The sequence below is a fragment of the Sorex fumeus genome, unplaced genomic scaffold (assembly GCF_029834395.1).
Source record: "Sorex fumeus unplaced genomic scaffold, SorFum_2.1 ptg000101l, whole genome shotgun sequence".
Taxonomy (NCBI): domain Eukaryota; kingdom Metazoa; phylum Chordata; class Mammalia; order Eulipotyphla; family Soricidae; genus Sorex; species Sorex fumeus.
In genome coordinates this window covers 1,305,987-1,327,853 of record NW_026606158.1, presented here as the reverse complement: position 1 = coordinate 1,327,853, position 21,867 = coordinate 1,305,987, and the positions used below count along the sequence as shown (strand labels likewise).

General features: G+C 48.2%; 1 protein-coding gene across 4 annotated transcripts; it reads left to right on the top strand.

Moving 5' to 3' along the window:
- The first annotated feature begins 275 nt into the window (after positions 1-275).
- Positions 276-19,065, top strand: MFAP5 (microfibril associated protein 5). 4 transcript variants are annotated; one of them, XM_056134694.1, is made up of 10 exons: positions 276-543; positions 1,475-1,534; positions 2,959-2,994; positions 7,215-7,262; positions 7,694-7,726; positions 8,609-8,644; positions 12,993-13,016; positions 14,008-14,098; positions 14,741-14,814; positions 18,154-19,065. In XM_056134694.1, the coding sequence occupies exons 2-10, from the start codon at positions 1,477-1,479 to the stop codon at positions 18,264-18,266; spliced, it is 513 nt and encodes a 170-aa protein (XP_055990669.1). In that variant the 5' UTR covers positions 276-543; positions 1,475-1,476; the 3' UTR covers positions 18,267-19,065. The 4 variants fall into 4 exon arrangements, with proteins under 4 accessions (XP_055990669.1, XP_055990668.1, XP_055990671.1 ...); XM_056134693.1 differs by having other exon boundaries at positions 12,990-13,016; XM_056134696.1 differs by lacking the exons at positions 7,694-7,726; positions 8,609-8,644.
- Positions 19,066-21,867: the final 2,802 nt, after the last annotated feature.

The window sequence follows — 21,867 nt, the reverse complement described above, 5'->3', positions numbered from 1 at the left end:
ATCCAAGAGTGATCCCTGAGCACAGAAGCAAGAAGAAAAAATACCCCCAAACAATGCAAAATGAACTTAAAGGACAGGATGGAATTACTTAGTTAAGGAGCCGAAGGAAACATGAAAGGCAGGCTTGGGGGCCGAAAACTTAAGAGACTGAAAGAGATTCCTGGTGGGGGGTGGGGGATGCGGGAGAGGCTGGGAGCTTGGGCCAGCCTTCGAGGGAGCTGCCGTTTCTCACCAGTGTGGTCATCAGCTTTGGAATGAGGGTGTGATGATGAGAGTGACCGCAGTTTCTCCATCCCGCTCTCATTGGAACTGCATTGAACTCCTCCAACACACACTCTCTCTCTTCTCTCTCTCTCTCTCTCTCTCTCTCTCTCTCTCTCTCTCTCTCTCCCTCATCTCATTGTTTCAGAGGAGGCCAAATTGGAAGTCCTTTCCAGGGAGTGGCCTGTTCATCTTATTTTCCAGCCAACGAGGGAACGGCGTGAGGAGAAACGACACATTCGGTCGCCAAAGGACTCCGTGGAAGGAGAGGACCATCAGACAGTGAGTGTACAAATGCCTCCAGCGGTCAGGGTGTGCGTGCCTGTGTGTGCGTGCATGCATGCATGCCTGACTCTGTGTGTGTGTGTGTGTCTGTGTGTGTGTGTGTGTGTGTGTGTGTGTGTGTGTGTGTAGTGGGGGCGGGGGCCGGGGTCCATGTCACTGGCCCGAGAATGTAAAATGAAATGTGATGACAGGAAGAGGCAAGAGACATCCAGAAGGGAGATGCAGCCACTGGTGCGAGTGTGGCCATGTAGGGTCACATTCCTGTGACTCGGTAGAAAGGAATTAGGCGCATAAGATTTAAAAAAAATAATAATAATGAATAGCAGGGGGCTGGAGGAGAGATAGGTCAGCGGGAGGACACTTGCGTAGCATGCAGCTGGCCTGGGCTGACTGTGGGCACTACGGAGGGTCTCCTGGGCGCCTCCAGGAGTAGAGCCTTAAGGCCCGCTGGAGGTGGCCCAAGTTGCCACACCACCACCCCTCCCTGTCACTGTCACTGTCACTCTCCTCCCGTTGTTCATCGATTTGCTCGAGCGGACTCAGTAACGTCTCCATTGGAGACTGTTGTTACTGTGTTTGCCATATCGAATACATCATGGGGAGCTTGCCAGGCTCTGCCGTGCGGGCGAGATACTCTCGGTAGCTTGCCGGGCTCTCCGAGAGGGGCGCAGGAATCGAACCCGGCTCTGCCGGGCTGGCTGCATGCAAGGCAAACACCCTACCGCTGTGCTACCGCTCCAGCCCTCCCAGACACCAAAAATGAAATGAACAGCAAGGGAGGCCTGAGTGAAGGAATCACTGGAGAGAGAACGGAGAAAGGACTGTTGGGGGCAGGGAGCCAAAAAATTCCCAGAAGACACCCTCCCCCCAGTCGCTCCCAACCGCCTGCCCCTGGCATCATGCCCCCTGCCCGTGTCTTGCCCCTTAGAAATGCTGCACTCGGGACCCAGGATGTTGCTGTTCATCACTGCCTTCATCATCCCTGCAGGTGAGCACCCTCTATGTCTCTGCCATCCTCTGCAGGGGGGCGGGGGGACGGGGGAGGGAAGCTGTAGGGGAGTGCGGAGAAATGCTGGGCATGGAGGTCTAGGGATACTGTTTCCAAGGCAAGGATACAGGGCTGGAGGCTAGGATGCAGGTAGCATGTTTGGCTTGCTCAGAGCACTGCCAAGAGAGAACCCGAGGGCAGAGGCAGGAGAAACCTGAACATTAGGGTGTGGCCAAAAACCAAAACCAAATCCCGGAAAGACCAAGGAAGAACAGATCTGCCACCCAAAGCAAGGGCAGAGGGTGGCCTGAGATGTCAAATCACCCTAGAAAAGGAATCTAAAGTTTGGGCGGGGGAGGGCTGGTGGTTTTGGGGGGGGTGGAACTTTTTGGGTCACACCCGGCAATGTACAGGGGTTACTTCTGACTCATGCACTCAGGAATTACTCCTGGGGGTGCTTGGGGCACCAAAGATGATGCTGGGAATCGAACCCGGGTGAGCCGTACGCAAGGCAAACGCCCTACCGGTTGTGCTATGGCTCCAGCTCCAGAATCTGAAGTTTTGATGGGGAAGCCCAGAGGCAGGCAAATGCTTAGGATTTGGAGCTGGAAAAAAGTACAGGGGCTAATGCACACGTCTTGTACATGACTGAACCTGGTTTGATCCCCAGCACCAGAAAAGGCTCCCTGAGCACAGAGGCAGGAATAATCCCTGAGCACCACCGGGTGCTCAAATACCTGTATCCAAGACAAATGTGCATTACTACACAGAGCCAGAGTCCACAAGTACCCTGAGGAAATGAGATTAAGCATTGGAGGTCTAGAAACCCAATAAAATTCAACTTCAAATCCCACGGAAAGATCAGAGGGAGGTACGGCTGGTCCCGATTCAAGCCCCGGCCCCTGGATTCATTTCTGAGCATACCACCAGGAGGAGCCACTGAGCACCAAAGCATCTAACCCACCACCGCACATATCCAATGCGTCAGCTTGGCCCCCAAGAAACATCAGCATGGCCCCACATAGCTAGAGAAGGGACCACAGAGAAAGTGAGTCTTGGATTTCAGAGATATCTCAGTTTCCCCTCATCATACCAGAGAGCTTGCAAGACGCTTGCTCTATGTAGCTCCAGGGGGAAGGGAAGTTGAGGAAACCCATTGGTCCTCTTGGGAGAACAAGAACCCAGACCTTCAGAGGAATGAAATCAGGAAAGTATCTTGGAGGTTTGGGTTCAGAAACTTGCCTCTGGGGAAATTCCTCTCTGCACCCCTTTTGCGTGTCGCCCTGCCCAAGTCAATCTGTCCCTGCTCCGCTGAAGGAAAGCAGAGAGGAAAACATCACCCAATGTGACCTCATTGCTTCTGGTTCGTCTTGTGGGACCCTGGAGTCACTCACATTCTTTTTTTTCTCTTTCCTTTGGTACAGAATGGACGCCCCTAGGGGTCAGTGGTCAACGAGGAGGTAGGTGAACCCGTGGATCTGGGCCCTGTTAGGCTTTTGACTGAATACTGTGAGTGAGGGGTCAGGGTTTAGCCATTGATCGTGGGGACAGCAAGAGAGTATAGCAGGATGCAGCCAGCACCCCACTGGGTTCCCGGATTACTGCCAGGAGTGATTCCCTGAGCGCAGAACCAGAAGTGAAGCCTGAATGAATGCTTTCTTACTCCTCCCATTTGAAAAAATGGTTAAGGCACTTGTCTTGTATATGACTAGCGGTGGTCCAAGCCCTCAGCATCACTATGATCTCCAGAGTACAGCCAGGAGTGACTCCTCCTTGCTCACATAGTACGGCAGTTAGCGTGCTTTCCCTGCACAGCATTTTTTTTTTCCTTCTTTTTGGGTCACACCCGATGATGCTGCACAGGGGTTCCTCCTGGCTCATGCACTCAGGAATTACTCCTGGTGGTGCTCAGGGGATCATATGGGATGCCGGGAATCGAACCCGGGTCGGCTGCATGCAAGGCAAACACCCTATCCGCTGTGCTATCTCCCTTGCACAGCATTCTGTATGGCCCCCTCTGCTGGGAGTAATTCCTGAGTACCGATCCGATCCTGGAGTAAACCCTGAGCACCAATGGGTGTGATCACCAAACAAACAAACAAACAAAATGCCTGAGCAAGACCAGGTATGATCCCAATTCTTCTCCCCTAGCAATACCCTCCAGAATCTGAGATCTTGTTCAACAACCTAAACAAGCTTGCTTTGCAGGCAAGAAATCTATCTTTCTTTAATTCTTTTAATTCTTCTTTTTTTCTTTTTCTATTTTTTGCTTTTTGGGTTACACCTGGTGATGCTCAGTGATTACTACTACCCTGCACTCAGGAATCACACCTGGTGACCTCATGGGACCATATGGGATGCCGGGGATGGAACCCAGGTCGGTCGCATGCAAGGCAAATGCCTCACCCCCTGTAATATCACTCCGGGCCCTGGATTTAATTCTTAGCACTACGCAGTCCCCAAGTAGCGGAAAGGAGCATGAAGCTGGGAGTAGCCTCTGAGCACTGCCAGTTTGGAAACTGACCAAGTAAAAGCAAGAAATAAATAACATATTTTCAAAGAAGACTGTCCGTTAATGAGTCAAAAAAAAAAATCAACCAATAGTACAGTGGGTGGGGCATGTGCTATGCAATTAGCTGGCCTGGGCACTTATAGACCTCCCCCAGAGGGAAGCCTCCAAAAAATCAAAAATTCTAGCTTTGGGGGCTGGAGTGATAGCAAAGCGGGTAGGGCGTTTGCCTTGCACATGAATGACCTGGGTTTGATTCCCAGCATCCCATATGGTCCCCCTAGCACCGCCAGGAGTAATTTCTGAATGCATGAGCCAGGAGTAACCCCTGTGCATCACTGAGTGTAACCCAAAAGGCAGAAAGAAAGAAAGAAAAGAAAGAAAGAAAGAAAGAAAGAAAAAAAGAAAGAAAGAAAGAAAAAGATGCCCGAGAAAGGCATGTGCAGAGAATCTGGCCTGGAAATGTAGAGGTGCGGGCAGGCCCCGACCCTCCCGGGCTTTGGCTCTGCATCCTATGCTGTGAGCAGCTGGATTGGAATGTGCTGAGAGCTAGGGCAGGATTGGGCTACACCCTGGAGGGACTCCATTCCCCCTTGCAGAGATTCCAGAATGGTTTGGGTCAGTGATTTTTCAAATTTCCCTTGGGACTGGAGCAAATCCAGATTTAAAAACCAAAAATCAAAAAAAAAAAAAAACTCAAAAACCTAAAAAACCCTTACTTTGTCATATCTGATGATTTGCTTTCTCTCTTTTCTTTCTTTCCTTTTTTTTTTCCTTTGTTTTCTGGGGCCATACCTAGTGATGCTCAGGGCTTCCTCCTGGCTTGTGCGGGGGACCATGTGATGCTTGAAATCAAACTTGGGTCAACCGCATTCAAGGCAAGCACCCTACCTATCTCACTGACCAGATCTGATGACTCCCTATTTAGAATTGTGTCTGTGTGTGTTTGTGCGTTCATTTCTGGGCCATGCCAAGCAGTGAATGTGGACATTCCTGGCTCAGTGTTTGGGGAGTCACTTCTGGAAGTGATCGGGCTACCATATGGTGCTGGGCATTGAACCCTGAGCTTCTGCATACAGAGTCATCATCCAAGACCATCTAGAATTTTTTAAATTTTTGAATCATACCCAGTGATGACCAGGGTTTCTTCCTGGCTCTGCACTCAGGAATTACTCTTGGCAGTGTTTGGGGGATCCTATGGGATGCTGGAGATTAAACCAGGGTCGGCCGCATGCAAGGCAAACACGCTACAAGGCATACTATCCCACAGGCCCCCATCTAGAATTTTAAAAAGATGAAGCAGTAAGCAGAGGAAATGATTTTTAAAAGATTTGTATTAGGGCCAGAGTGATGGATCTCCTTTGAACTCCTGATTTCAATCCAGAGGTGATTGGCTAATTTAGAGTCAGGAGTACGCTTGGGTACTGCTGGGTGTAGCTCAAACTTTTTTTTTGCTGGAACCCACTGGGTTCTTTTTGGTTTTGTTTTTTGCTTTTTGGGTCACACCCAAAAAGGGGTTACTCCTGGCTCTGCACTCAGGAATTACCCCTGGCGGTGCTCAGGTGACCATATCGGATGCTGGGAATTGAACCCGGGTCGGCTGCGTGCAAGGCAAACGCCCTGCCCGCTGTGCTATTTCTCCCGCCCCTCAAACATTTTTAAAGGGGTATTTAATTTCTGCTTTGGAGAGTTGATAATACAGTGGGGAGGGTGATTGATTAGCACACTGCCCACCTAGGTTCGATCCCTGGCACTGTATGTGGTCCCAATGCCCCATCAGGCATCATCCCTGAGCACAAAGCCAGGAGTAAATCCTGCGCACAGCTGAAGGTGGCCCCCAAAGCAAAAGAAATTATCAGCCACTGGAATCCAATTTATACAAATGCTACCCTCAGATTTAAACCTCCTAGACAAGTTTTTCAGAAAAGCAAGGCAGGCAAGCTCTGGAAATTCACCAATCCCTGGTGCTTAAAACAGGTTAATGGCATAACCTGTCCGTGAAGAAATACGGATGAAACAGCAGCTAAGAAATATGTAGGTGTTGATGCTGCCTTATTTATTTATTTATTCTGTTTGTTTTTTTATTTATTCATTGCTTCTGGGCCATACCTGAAGATGCTCAGGGGTCACTCCTGGCTCTGAACTCAGGAATTACTCCTGGCAGTGCTGAAGGGACCTTATGGAATGCTGGGAGTTGAACCCGGGTCAATTGTGTGCAACAGTCCCCTACCCACTGTCCTATTGCCCTGCTCTCATGCCTCTTGGTTTTCAAGTAGAGACTGTCTTAAGAAAGACTTTCTTTTTTTTTTTTTTTACAAATTTTCAGTGTTTTCCTAATAGCTTTCACCTCAAGATCTCTCCTGACTTTTGACTTTCCTGTAATTCCTGTAAAATGTTTTGCACAAAATATTTGCTACTTCCACTGGTGTTCCCCTTCCCCGCTTTCTCACTGAGCATCTGAAAGTCACAGCTCCTTTTGGCAATGCTCAAGTCTAAGCATAACAGCAAATTGACATCCCATGAAATCAATTATATATAGAAGCTCATAATGTTCTGGTATCGTCCAAGAGTCATATGATTATGAATAAGCTCGGTGATTTTGAGTAAATCATTATCATCTTGATACTCATCTTTGATCATCTGTGTAAACAGGGATTTCCACCATGCTCATACATAGTAAGCCCACCTTAGCTGCAGGTACTATTCCCTGTAAGGACAATGAAATCATCGAAGTCCTGCTAGCAAATCAAATTCTAATTCCAAATGGAAAAACTTGGGGCCGGAGCAATAGTACGTAAAGTGGAGAGGGCGTTTGCTTTGCCCATATGGTCCAAGCACTGCCATGAGTAATTCCTGAGTGCAAAGCCAGGAGGAAACCCTGAGCATCACTGGGTGTGACCCAAATAAAACCTTAAAAAAAAAAAAAAAGAACTTGTTGAGGATTGATTCCTCTGGGCTAGAACTGGACTAGGTAAAGTCTTGGAATATTCAAGTGCCAGTGATTGTTTGGGTCACAAGCCAAAAGAATTTGGAAACAAATACAGTGGACCAGGCTAGACAATTCCACTCACTGCAGGCTCTGGATCTGACTGATATTGAGGGACAGCTGTGCAAGCTTGGGAGAGGGTGACCAAAGACTCACAATGTTTTTTTTTTATCCCCCACCTCTAGACAATGATGCAACTACACCAACTCCCGAAGTATTCACAGAAGATCCTAGTAAGTCATTCTTTTTTCAAAATTGTTTTTGGTTTTTGTTTTTATACTGGGGACAGAGGGGTGTAGGACAAAAGCCAAGAAAAGTGAAGACTAGAAGGAAAATCGGTGAGTACTTGCTCTGAATTCCTGCAGGACAGGTGTTGGGTGGATAGGCTATTTTGGTTGTGGATGGTGGTAACCCAAAGAACAAACTAAATTGTTGAAGGACATTTGTCTTCAAGACGACTTTCTGGTGACACAGCAATCTGACATGCACACCCTTAGGTGAACACATACAGTCCTGTGGCCACTCCCGTTTCTTTCTCTATCTGCCCGTGTCCGCAACCGCAGTTTCGTTAGTTTTCCTTTCTTTCTTTCAAAACCCTCATTCCCGTTTCCTTCCTTCTGCTACTTTCCTACTGGCAGTTTTCATTCCTTGCACCTCTTTGCAGATCTGGTGAATGATCCTGCAACCGATGAAACGGGTAAGTTTTCTCTGTGGCCCAAGGCCTTCGCCTCACATGCAGAAGACCCACATTTGGTCTCCGGGCACCGCCAAGGGTCATTCCTGAGCACAGAGCTAGCTAGGAACAGCCTCTGAGCACTGTGGGGTATGGCTCAAGTCCCTCACCCATCTCCAAAAGGCATGATTCTTGGGGATAATCACAGTATTGAGTCTAGATGTTGAGTTGATCCCTGTTTTCTTAATTCTGGGAAAGGGCTAGGGAAATGGTGGGCGTATTGTTTGCTGATAAGGGGGAAAAAAGAGGTCCCTTAGTCCACTAAATAAAAGGTGGGGAGGGGAGAGGGTGCCAAGAGGATACTTAGATGAGGAAGGCTTCAGAGTCTGAAGCAATAGCACGGCAGGTAGGGCGTTTGGGTAGGGCATTTACCCTCAACGCTGGGTTCAATTCCCAGCATCCCATATGGTTCCCTGAGTGGGGAAAGATTTCTGGAGTAAAAAATACATGAATCAAAACTAGAAAAACTTGGGCTGAAGCGAGAGGGCGTTTGCCTTGCACGTGGCCCACCCGGGTTCGATTCCCAGCATCCCTTATGGTCCCCTGAGCACTGCCAGGAGTAATTCCTGAGTGCATGAGCCAGGAGTAACCCCTGTGCATCACCGAGTGTGACCAAAAAAAAGCAAAATAAATAAATAAAGGCTTCCAAATGTAAGTACTATATCTAGTCTTTCCCAGAAAATTCTTACTTAGATTAACTTAGAAAAAAATGACTTAGATTGGACATACACACAAGCCCAGTCCTGGCCTTACTATGCCCTGCTCTATCTCCACTCAATGGTTCTCCTCTGCCTCCCCTTGCCTGTTCAAAGTTCTCCTTACACATGCTGTTTTGTGCCTTTTCAGTTCTGGCTGATATCGAGCCTTCCACAGATGACCTGGGTGAGTTCAGATCTGGGATCCCAGAGCAATGGGGCCCCTCTGGGCTGTGCCCAGAGCCCACGAGGGCAGGACCACTGGAGAAGAACCCCCAGACAGACAGGACATGACGCAAACAGTTCAAACTGAGTTTGTGGTCATAAATAAGATGCTTCCATTCGTGTGACTGATGTTCTTCTTTTCCCTCCCCGGGGCTTTTAATCTATATTTTTATAAAATTATATTTTACAAAAGATTTATGTTTTATAAAATTTTTTTAAATTTTCATAAATATAGGGAGCTTGGGTTATTAGTCAGTGGTGGAGAGCTCCTTTTGCAAGTGTGATGGCCTGGGTTCAATCCCTGACACTACGCACACACATACACTAATAAGGGTATATAAAAATATAAATAGCAAGACCAGGCTAGCAGGACAGGGGTAATGTACTTGTTTTATGTCCAGCACCATATATGGTCCCCTGAGTACAGAGCCTGGAGTAAGCCCTGAGCACAGTTGGGTGTGATCCAAAACCAAGACACGCAAACAACATCTCCCTCTCCCTCCCAATCCCACCTTAGAAAAAATGTTAAACAGTTATTGAAAACCTGCTGTTAGGTTCACCTGAAGGTGAACAAAGGTTATGTTCTTCATCTTTATCTATGAGACAGATCAACAAGGAAATGTTCCAATTCAATTTGTACCAGAATAGGCAAAAGAAGTCATGGGTGAACTCAAAGAATTCTTGACTACGTTCAGTACTGGAGGTACTGGAGGTTAGGGAACGCTCTACTGGGGTATAGCAGATAGGGCATTTGCCTCATGCCTGTGCAGAGCCAGGAGTAGCCTCTGAGCATTCCTGGGTGTGGCCCCAAAACAAACAAATAAAATGGTTTAGTGGAGAGTCAATCAGATAGGACAGTGGAGTAAGATCAACCCATGTTCCATCCCTGGCATCCCATATAGTTCCCACCCACCCACAGCCATGCCAGGCAAGAGTAAGCACTGAATACCTTTAGATGTGATTCAAACACCAAAAGGAAAGAATTATTTCAAGAAACACTTTCCTGAGAAAACAAAATTCTCATTGTGATCCCAAACCAAAAAATTCCAGAGAAACTTAGAAGATAAAAAAAATTAAATTGAGAGAATTGCCAGTGAAAATCATGCAAATGGAAAGGCAGAGTGATATTTGCGGAATTGCTACTGGCATGGTGACGTCAATCGTGCCCATATAAAGAAGTCTCCATAAAAACCCCAAAGTAGGTGGGGAATTAAGAGTGGACTGGGGAACACATGGGGAGCACATGGGGGAACACTTGGAGATTTGAGAGCAGAACAACGCCCCTGGAGAAGGCATGAAAGCTACACACCCATTCCCCATTCTCTCTGCCGCAGTTCCTAGAGTGCGTCCTTAGTTGCGGAGGGCCCCGCCAGACCACTCTCCGGCCCGGGGAGATGGCCCTAGGATTCGTAGGTGCAGGGAAGGACCGACCGAATGAACACAAGACACAAGGGACAGAGTACAGCTTAGAAACAGAGAGAAAAAGGGACAGAACTTTACTGGGGGCTACAGGCTGTTTATATTGGATCAGGGCAGCCCAGTCAGGAGCAGAAGCAATATAACCATACATGGTAAGGTCAGCAACAAGAGCTTTACCTAACATTCAAGGTAAACATTCGTACATCAAAGGGTCTTATGGCGGTAGGTGCATCCTGAGCTTTACATTTGTATATCAAAGGGTCTTAGGGCAGTAGATTCATCCTGGAGGTCACTATAGATAAGGCCAGATAAGTTAACTGTCAGCCTGATGTTATGTGGCTATAGATCAGGCATCCGCTGAGATCAGGAAGTCCTGGGAGACTGTCACCAATGTCTGTCCCAAGCAGTTCCTAACATGGGAACCACGGCCAGGGTCTATGAGAGGGCTCTTGGCTTCCCACACTTAGTACCCTGTTCTGAGGGTTAGGTGTTAAAAACAATGGCAATATTGTGCAAACAGAAACAAGCTGTGAGGGCTGGCGTGATACCACACTGGGTAGGGCGTTTGCTTTGCATGCAGCCAACCCAGGTTCAATTCCTAGCATCCCATAGGGTCCCCCAAGGACCGCCAGGAGTAATTCCTGAGTGCAGAGCCAGGAGTAACCCCTGTGCATTGCCAGGTGTGTCCTAAAAAGCTAAGAAAAAAAAGAAACAAGTTGTCAGAAAGGGCCAGCCACCCAACACACACACACACACACACACAGCTGTGTGACCTGTCAATTGTTGATGTTGAGGGTGTTTGGGGAGATTATTTCTCTACCGTCATAATGTATCTCTTACTGTGTCTTTACAAAATAACTAATATTAAAGTAGAATTAAGATGAATGTTTAAATGGTTGTTGGATTAAGGGAAGGAGAAACGCACTCGGAATTTGGCGGTATAAAGTAGACGGTATAAAGTAGAAACCCTCTATTGAGATGTATTCATGCAGAAAATGCAAACTTCATAGTTTCGTAAAAAAAAAAAAAAACGCTTTTCTGGAGAACACCTAGGCCGAGTTGTTTCCTGGAAGACAAGGAGAAGAGGCTCTAATGAATAGACACAAGGTGCGTGAAAAAAGTGATGAGTTGAGGCTTAGGGTGAAAAATCAAAAATCACCGGGAGTTCTTGATGCAAAAGAAATTTTCTAGAAAGAGACGATGGATGGGAAAAACCAACCCGGTTGCTGATGCCTTCACCACCTGTCCCCCAAATGATAATCTGGGCTATCTCATAGTACCAATTAGAAGTCAAAGGCCTAGGACGGAGGATGTATCTCTGGCTCATTCCCCCCAAACTCCCCCCAAACAAAGTGTAATCCTGACAACACTGGGATTCTGACATGCCCGATGACCACAACAACAGAATGGGGAACCGGGGTGATGATAATAGAGGTAGGGAGAAGGGAATCTGAACTCCAAGGGGGAAGAAAGATCTATTGCGATTCTGTCGGGTCGATGAACTATTGTGTGGATGGTGGTACCAGTCACCAAAGGACAAACTAAATTGGTCAGGGCAAGACAAGTCATTGTGAGATCTGGTGGATTTGAAAACTCCATAAACTCATCCATCCAATAACTATCGAATTAATAAATCTAGAACTGAATGGAAAAATCTGGGCCAGAAGCAGAGGTCATGGAATATTGGAACCATGGGAATGAGAAAACCTAGTCACTATCATGTCCTGTCTACTAGCCACTCTTGCAGTGGTGGTCTGATGGATGTCTCCCGATCATTAGTCTTTCCCTAACACTCATCTTATTCCTCGCCTTATTCTCCTCTCTACAAATTCAGCCCCTGGCTATGTCTCAAGATTTTATTTATTTGTTTATTGGCTTTTTGGGTCACGCTCGGCAATGCTCAGGGGTTCCTCATGGCTCTGCACTCAGGAATTACTCCTGGCGGTGCTCAGGGACTCTATGGAATGCCAGGGATCAAACCTGGGTAAATTGCATGGCAAGGCAAATTCCCTCCCCGCTGGACTATCATTCTGGCCCCACTCTCAAGATTCCTTACGAGAAATACTATCCTAGAATATGATGATAAGGAACTTCTAGTGAAGAAATGTGTGTGGTTTCAAGGAGACACTATGGGGGGTCGGAGTGATAGTACAACAGGTAGGGTGTTGCCTTGCACACAGCTGACCTGGGTTCAGGTCCCGACATCCCACATGATCTCCCAAGCACTGCCAGGAATGATTCCTGAGTGCAGAGCCAGGAGTGATCCCCTGAGCATCGCTGGTGTGACCCAAAAAGCCCCCCTCAAAAGAAGAAGAAGAAGAAGAAGAAGAAGAACAAAACAACAACAACAAGAACAAGAACAAGAAGAACAAGAAAAGGAGGCACTGCTACCTATAATCTGAGGCTCCTGCCTTGTGTCTCCCATTAAATTTGCTCTTTGTCACCCCACAATGAGATATGGTACAATGAAGGTCTCAACTCTCCAGGAAAGTGGAGAAAAAAAAAGCCAAATTCTGATTCCTCATCAATGTTGTGGAGCCAAAAAATAAATAAAGCCCCTTGGGGGCTTCTTTTAAAAACCCATTAAAAATTATGAACTTTTCATAAATAAAAAGAGATAGTACTATGAATAAGCTACTTGCCTCATTGTAGGTTCAACCCCTGGCATCCCGTATTGGCCCTGGTGCTTTGCCAGGAGCAATCCCTGGATGCTGAGCCCAGGGGGAAGCCCTGAGCACTGCCAGGAGTGCCCCCACCCCCACCTCAACAGTTATGAACTCAATCGTTAACTACATAGTGGCCCCCTGCACGGGTCCTGAGTGAGTCAGCATGAGAGACGGAGAAGGGACTCTTGGATCAAGTCATAACTGAGTTTTTCTCTCTTCTAGCAGCACTGGACAGAAATGCCACTGGAGGTAAGTTGTCTCCTGCATCTCTTCCTGCAGATTTAGTTTCCTCTTCCTCGGGAGCCTCTGGAGAGATGGTGCTATCTCTATCTACTATTTGGGGGGAAGCAGGGGACAAAATGAATGCTATTCATCCTGTCCCCAGGACCAGGAATGTGACTCAGTCACTGGCCTGGTATGTGTGAGGCCTGGGGTCCAATTCCACAAAAATAAATCAAAAAAGGGACCTGAGTGATAGCATAGTGGGTAGGGCGTTTGCCTTGAATTCAGCTGACCCAGGTTCAATCCCTGGCATCCCTTATGTTCTCCTGAGCACCGCCAGTTATAATTACTGAGTGCAGAGCCAGGAGGAACTCCAAACATCGCTGGGTGTGACCCAAAAAGCAAAACAAAACAAAACAAATAAAATAGACTCATACTTTTTGCCTTGCATGCAGTCTACCCCCGGCACCCTATATGTTCCCCAGAGCTCTTCCAGGAGTGATCCCTGAGTGCAGGTCTAGGTGGAAGCTTTGAGCACAACCAGGTGTGAAGGAAACAGTCAAAAATCAGAGTGGAGGGACTGGAGCGATAGCACAGTGTGTGCCTTGCACACGGCTGACCTGGGTTCAATTTCCAGCATCCCATATGATCCTCTGAGCACCGCCAGGAGTAATTACTGAGTGCAGAGTCAGGAGTAACCCCTGTGCATCGCTGAGTGTGACCCAAAAAGGAAATAAAAAAATCAGAGGGGAGGTGTCATGTTTTCAATGGGAGGACTCCCCCATCCCCTACCACCACCACATACACACCCCAAGAGTCCTCAGAGGTGGATTCTACTCATCCTTCCAGCAGGGCTGCCCCATCTAGTCGGTTTTCTACTGCTTCTTGGCAAGCAGGAAGGTTGGCTCTGACTCCCATGATGCTCTGGGCACCCCCAGCCCCATCTCTCCTTCCGGTGCCTCACAGCTGCCTTTCTACTTCTCCTGACTGTTTTTGTTTTTGTCCTGGGCTTTGTCAGACTGTCGGGATGAGAAATTCGCTTGCACGCGACTCTACTCTGTGCATCGACCAATCAAGCAATGTATTCACCCACAGTTATGCTTCACCAGGTAAGGATCCCAGAGCAGGGGCTGGAATGATAACACAGCAGGTAAGGTGTTTGCCTTGCACGCGGCTGACCCGGATTCAATTCCCAGCATCCCTTATGGTCCCCCAAGTACCCGCCAGGAGTAACTCCTGAGTGCATGAGTCAGGAATAACCCCTGAATGAGCATCGCCGGGTGTGACACTCCCCCCCGCAAAAAAAAGATTCCAGAGCAGCTGCACACGCCCGCCACTGACATTGTGGAATTCCATTATTTGGGGGAGCAGGGGGCTCAGGGATGTGGCTCAGTGGTTAGAACTTCAGTGGGTTAGAGCGCTGGCCTGGTATGTGTGAGGCCTGGGGTCCAATTCCACCAAAATAAGCCAAAGGAAAAGACTCATGCTTTTGCCTTACATGTAGTCATGAGTGAAAAGACAGCCTGAGGGGACAAAGTGATAGCACCGTGGGGTGGGGGTTTGCCTTGCATGTGGCAGGCAAAGCATCCCATAGGGTCCCCCTCCCCCCCCCCCAGCACTGCCAGGAGAAATTCTAAGTGCAGAGCCAGGAATGACCCTTGAGCATCCTCAAAAAAGAAAATACAGCCTCAGTTCTTCCTCAACACTTTTTCCCCCTCTCTTTCCTGCACGCTTCAATGTTCCCATGACAGTTTGCGCCGGATGTACATCATCAACAAGGAGATCTGTTCCCGGCTGGTGTGCAAAGAACACGAGGAGATGAAAGGTGAGGTGACGTCTGGATGTGGAATGGGTGGCAGAGGAGGCTCACGCTGACAAGCTCTGCCTTTAAGGGTGACCCAAGGCTCCCCCCCTTCACTGCCATCAGCCATCAAGTTCCCCCAGATAACCAACATACTTGGTATATGAAAATAACCAAAGGAAAGTACCCCATTCTTTTCCAACTAGACCATAACCCACAATCTCTTTTACATAACATATAGACAGAACTTTCTAGAGTCCGGCCAGATCTGCGGGTCCTTTGTCCAAGTACTAGACAGTCGCAAGTAAGTCATAACATAGCCGAGACACGCACATACTCACATACGCACAAACACACACATGTGCATATGATTACACCCTCACGAATAGCTCATGTCTCTAGAGACACACACATACATACGCACAAACACACACATGCCCATACAATTACACACTCACGCATAGCTCACGTCTCTAAAGAGACACAAACTCACATATGCACACACATGTGCATATGATTACACACTCACGCATAGCTCATGTCTCTACAGAGACACACATACATACGCTCAAACACACACATGCCCATACAATTACACACTCACATAGCTCATGTCTCTACAGAGACACACACATACTTACATAGGCAAACACACACATGCACATACGATTACACACTCACGTATAGCTCAGGTCTCTACAGAGACGCACACATACTCACATACGCACAAACACACTCATATGCACATAAGATTACACACTCACATACACACATAAGCATTTGCACAGAAGTTAAGCCACAGGTTTGAGTGCATACATACAGATCTACACACACTACTCCTCCTTATTCAGAGACAGTAAGGCTTGGATAGGACCTAAAAAAATCATGCACTGAAATGTCACCAGTTCTGCAAGGTTCCAACAGGTTCTCCAAAGTCCCCATTCCCCCCACCCCCGCCCCAATTCCAGGAACCCAACATTTACATGGCTAATTGAGAAACTGCAGCCCTAGAGGAAGGTAGAAAAACAAGGTCTTCGGTCTGTGGTCATATATCCTGTGAGCGGTGGGAACAAACCCACCTTGCACCTTCCCCGGGGCCGGCCCCGAGTGCTCCCTGTGGCTGCTCGTGGCCCCACAGGCTCGGCCATTTCTGACTCAGCAGCCCGCCTGAGCGGGGTCCTGAGTCAGAGCAGTACTGAACTTTGCAGAAGGAAACCCGGGCTTGGACTCTTGAGCAACAAGCCACCTGCAAGGGAAACACCTTGAGAGTCAGGAGGAATATTTGGACTTGCAACTGTCTCGCGGGAAATAGCTCTTTGCACGGCACGAACCCTGAATGATAGTTTGAAGGATGGGGCCCTTTTTTGGCGGGGGGGGGGGGGGGGGACTATTGACTATGTCGCACTGTCCTCCCATTGTTCATCGATTTGCAAGAGCGGGCACCATTGTGAGACTTGTTGTTACTGTGTTTGGCATATCGAATACGCCACGAGGAGCTTGTCAGGCTCTGCCAAGCAGACCGGATACTCTTGAGAGCGTACTGGGCTCTCCAAGAAGGATGGAGGAATCGAACCCAGGTCGGCCATATGTAAGGCAAACGCCCTACCCACTGAGCTATCACTTCACCAGCAATCTATAAAAGAAGTTTTCATTTATTGCTGACCTGTGCTAGGCAATTTGGGGGGGCGGGGGTTGGTGAAGGGAAGCAACTTTGGCTGTACTCAGGACTGGATCTGCACTCAGGGATCACTCCTGGTGGGGTTTGGGGAATCAGGTCGGATGCAGCAGACTGAACCCAGGCAAACACTCTCCTCACTATTCTGTCTCTCCAGTTCTCTGCGAGCCACTTTGCATACATTATTTTATGGGTTTCGCTCCCCTGTTGAGGCAGGGATTTTAATAGCATTTACAGTAGGCTCAGAAAAGCTAAGAAACTTTCTAGTAAATGATCAATGGCGAGTAAGTAGCACAACAAAGGTTCTGAGCAGACCTCTCTCCTCAACCTCGGTCTCCTGTGTCCCTTAAATCTTTGACCTGCAGGAAGATTGCTCCAGGGTTGGAAGCCTGCCCCATGAGCTGGGGGAGAAGGCAGCTGGGATAGAGAAGGGATCACTAAGTCAATGATGGTGGGAGGGATCGCTCGGGATTGGAGATGTGTGCTGAAAGTAGAGAAAGGACCAAACAGGATGGCCCTCTCAGTATTTGTATTGCAAAACATATTGCCCAACAGAGAGAGAGAAAGAGGGAAATTGTCTGCCATAGAGGCAGCGGGAAAAGTGGGATGGGGTCATGGTGGGGGGAGGCTGGAAGAATACTGGGGACATTGGTGATAGAAAACGTACACTGGTGGAGGGATGGGTGTTCGATCATTATATGGCTGAAACTCAACGGCAGGTAGGCGCTTGCCTTGCAAGTAGCTGTTCCCATGTTCAGTCCCTGATACCACGTATATCTCCTTGATCTCATTGAGAGGGACGCTCAACTGAGCAAGGATCATGTAGCTCACAGTGATTCAAAAAAAAAAAATTTAAAGGGGTTGGAGCATAGCACAGCAGGTAGAGCGTTTGCCTTGCATGCAGCCGACCCGGTTCGATTCCCAGCATCCCATATGGTCCCCCTAAAGATAAAAGATAAAGGCCCTCCCGTTGATCGTCGATTTGCTCGAGCGGGCCCAGTAACGTCTCCATTGGAGACTTTGTTGTTACTGTGTCTGGCATATCGAATACTCTCGGTAGCTTGCCCCTAGCACTCAAAAAGCAAAAATAAATAAAATTTAAAAATAAATCCTTGACCTGGTGGTGCCAGCGTGATAGCACAGCAGGGAGGACGCTGGCCTTGCACGTGACCAACCCATGTTTGATCCCCAGCATCCCATATAATCCCCAAACCACCACCAGGAGTGATTCCTGAGCACAGAGTCTAGTGTAAGCCCTGACTACTTATGGCCCCCAAACATCAAATAATTTTTTTTTAATTTTTGGGTCACACCCAGCGGTGCACAGAGGTCACTCCTGGCTCTGCACTCAGGAATCACCCCTGGCGGTGCTCAGGAGACCATATGGGATGCTGGGAATCGAACCCGGGTTGGCCGCATGCAAGGCAAACGCCCTACCCTCTGTGCTATTGCTCCAGCCCCCAGAAAAATATTTTTTTTAAAAAGTCTTGGCCTGGAATATGATCAAAGGACCGGAGCGCATGCTTTGCATGTGGGTGGCCTGGGTTCTATCCCCAGCACCGCAGGGTCCCCCAAACACCACCATGCATGGCCTGAAAAACAGAAAACAAATTGAAAACAAAAAACCCAAAACCACCACTAAGTCCCGGCTATTTCCCTGCGCTTCCTCCCGCATGGTCGGCCTCCAGATGAGTTGTGCCGCCAGATGGCTGGTCTCCCACCCCGAAGACTCCGGCGCTCCAACTACTTCCGACTTCCGCCCTGCGAAGATGTGGATTTGCAGAGACCCGGGAGTCTGTGATCAAAGAAGAATCAAGGAAAGCTGTATGGGTGGGAGGAAGAGAAGGTTCTGGGCCTGTCTCTTCCTGTAGGCATGAATAGTTTCTTCACCCTGTCTCGCTTTGGCCTCTACTCCCAATCTTTTGACCCAGAGTCTATCTTAGCGTTGGGTTTTGGTGCTTCCCAGGATCCTAGATTGATTAGACTCAGGGCTTCTTAGCAAACACTCCCCTTGCCATTTCAATAGAATACATTTTTAGATAGCATTTACTCGTTCTTATTTTTCTTTTTTGGCTTTTGAGGTCACACCCAGCGATACTCGGGGGTCCCTCCAAGCTCTGCACTCAGGAATTACTCCTGGCAGTGCTCAGGAACCCTATGGGATGCTGGGGATCGAACCCGGGTTGGCTGCATGCAAGGCAAAATGCCTTACCTGCGGTACTATTATCACACCCGGCATTATTTACTCTTAAATCTGTTGATACCGATTCTTACGCCTCTTTTGACTCATCCCCTTTCATCTTCACGGGCCTCTTGACTCAGAATTGTTTTTGTTGGATTTTCTGAACATCTGCCTGGCTGCTCTATTCCTCTTTCTCTCCCCCCCCCCCCCCCCAGTGAGAACCGTCATTCTTTTTTGTAGTCCTAGAAAATCCAATCTATTGTGTGTGGGGGAGGGGGGCAGTATTCGACCTCCAACTGGCAAAATCTTTTAAAGCCAAGTACAAGTTAAGACAGTCCTCTTGGCAAGCCAAAATATTTTCTGCTAAACCCAGAATCTGTAGTTAACCAGAGAGGAAAAGGCCAAATAAAGAACTTATAAGGCTCATGAGTCCCTGTTCAATTTTCCAAAGAGTATCAAAAACCAGGTCTTGGGCTTAGCCTAGGGCTTTGGGTTTCATCCTTGCCACCACAAATGATCTCCTGCCACTTGAGCCATGAACATGGCCAGGTGAGACCCAGGTGAGTCCCTCTCCACTCAGAATAGTAACTGACACCTATTCATGGTGCAATGCAGATTAAACTGCTACCACGAGGTCATAATGAGAGATAATACAGGGGTGGTGGGGATTTCCTTGTACACAGCTGGCAGCGGCCCCCTGAAAACCTCCAGAAGCTACCCCTATACCAAGCGCCAAGTGCCTCTCCCACACCAAATAGGCAATTATTATTTATTGTGGTTGACGTTCCTTGAGTTGATGGTATTCCTTTCATACTAACCACAGAAAAGCCTGATTGGGGAGCTCAGAAGGGTCTCCAGAACTGACCTCTGGCAGGCGGGTGGGATGGTTCATAGGAGAGTCAAAGAAACAGTCTTTACACAGCCCAGTCTCAGCTGAATTTGTTGTCTCATTCAGCCTAGGTTTAACCTTACCATTGACTAACATTTCAGGGATAGTACAGAAGAGAAGGCTTTGGCCTGGCATGCGGCCTACCCTGGTTTGTTCCTGAGCACTGCTAGGAGTGATCCCTGGACACAGAGCCAGAAATAAAACCCTGAACACCATTGGGTGGGCGTACAGCATACAGCGGGGAGAGCATTTGCCTTGCATGTGACTGACCCGGGCTGGAGTGATATAGCACAGTGGTAGGGCGTTTGCCTTGCACGCAGCCAGCCTGGCCGAGACAAGTTCAATTCCTCCGCCCCTCTCGGAGAGCCTGGCAAGCTACCAAGAATATTCAACATGCCAAACACAGTAACAAGAAGTCTCACAATGGAGATGTTACTGGGCCCGCTCGAGCAAATCGATGAACAACGGGAGGACAGTGACAGGACAGTGACAGTGGCTGACCCGGGTTCAGTCCTCAGCATCCCATATTGTCCCACACACAGCACCAGGAGGAACCCCTGAGCATCTCTGGGTGTGACCCAAAAGCAAAAAAAAAGAGAGGGGGGAGGAGGGAAAGATGTTTTGGTGGTAGTGGCAGAGGGGCGGGGGTGTGGGGTGGGGGTGGGGGGCGGCCCTTTCTGGTGATTCTTGGCTAATTGGGCCTCCAATCAATGCCAGGATTGAAGGATGTGTACTGCTGTTTTGGGCCTGTGGTGCCAGTTATTACCATGGGCCCTCCTGGAGACCTGCTGGTGCTTCCAGGGACGCGCCCAGCAAGGAACCATATGGAGTGATAAACCTCATTCCCTGTACAACCTTCAGCAGGATACTAACATGAGACTATGAGACTATGGAAGAGCATTCTTTGTCCCAATATTCCTTTTCAGGTGGCTGGAGCAATAGCACAGTGGGTAGGGCGTTTCCCAGCATCCCATATGGTCCCCTGACCACTGCCAGGAGTGGTTCCTGTGTGCAGAGCCAGGAGTAACCCCTGTGCACCACCGGGTTTGACCCAAAAAGCAAAAGGAAAGAAAAAAAAAATAAAGCAATCTACAGGTAAATTGAACAAAATTCTATTGTAACAAGTCAACAAGTCTGTGGGCCTCTGGACCTTATCCTTCGGAATAACCCCCATGATTTTATTAAAACGCCCATGAAATTCAAACAGGAATCCGGGGACTTTGAGACCAGTTCCATATTTTGGAGAACGCTGCAGGGCTTGGATTCCTTTCATATTGCTGGGAGAATAAAAAAAAAACTACCTAAATGAGAATCAGACTCTTGCTGTTCAGAAGCAATTTCATGTAATGGGATTTGCACAATTGATTAAATAGAGATGCAAGAAGAGTCCCCCCCCCCCCCGCCCCAAAGCATGGAAATCTCTGCTCCAAACCCAGAGAGGAAAAGGCCAAGGTTTCTAGAAAGTACTACGCGCACGAAGCACATTAAGCACACATGCCAGTGTGGCGACATTCGATAAACAAGGAGAATTCTCATTCATTTAAGAATCTGTGCTTCAAGTCACCCTTCCTACTGCAGATTAATTAAATTCGCACCCAAAGTCGCCTCTCTTCTCGTGACTGTATACATTGTAAATGAGACATTTTCAAATAAACTTCCCACGCACACAAATTTCCTTCCCAGAGTGCGGTCTTGCTTTTTCTTTCTCTTTTGAATGCATGCTTTCCTCTCACTTCGCAAAGGAGTAACTTGAATTTCTTTGTTCCATCAAATTCAATCCCACCCCTCGTCAGAATTTTACCCCTCCCCCCACCCCTCCTCCCCATTCTCCAGTGGTTCCAGTGGCCCCCAGGTATGGTTTCACCTCCGTGAAAATTATTTTTCCCTTCTGTGCCTTTCAGGCCCAGCTCTCTTTCTAAGTGATATTTCAGGCTTGAGTTTCACTTTCACCATGGTCAAATGCCTGTGTTTTACCATTCAGCATTATCCTTTAAACATAAAGAATTTGGAACTGGAGCGATAGCACAGCGGGTAAGGCGTTTGCCTTGCACGCAGCCGACCCGGGTTTGGTTCCCAGCATCCCATATGGTCCCCTGAGCACCACCAGGCGTAATTCCTGAGTGAAGAACCAGGAGAAACCCCTGTGCATCACTGGGTGTGACCCAAAAAGCAAAAAAATAAATAAATGAATAAACATAAAGAATTTTCCTGGGAGATTCACTCCATGGCTTGAAGGCCAGCTGCATATGCTAGGGGAAAAGGCAGCTCAGATAGAGAAGGGAGCACCAAACAAAGGGTGTTGGGAGGATCCTCCCAGGATGGGAGATGCAT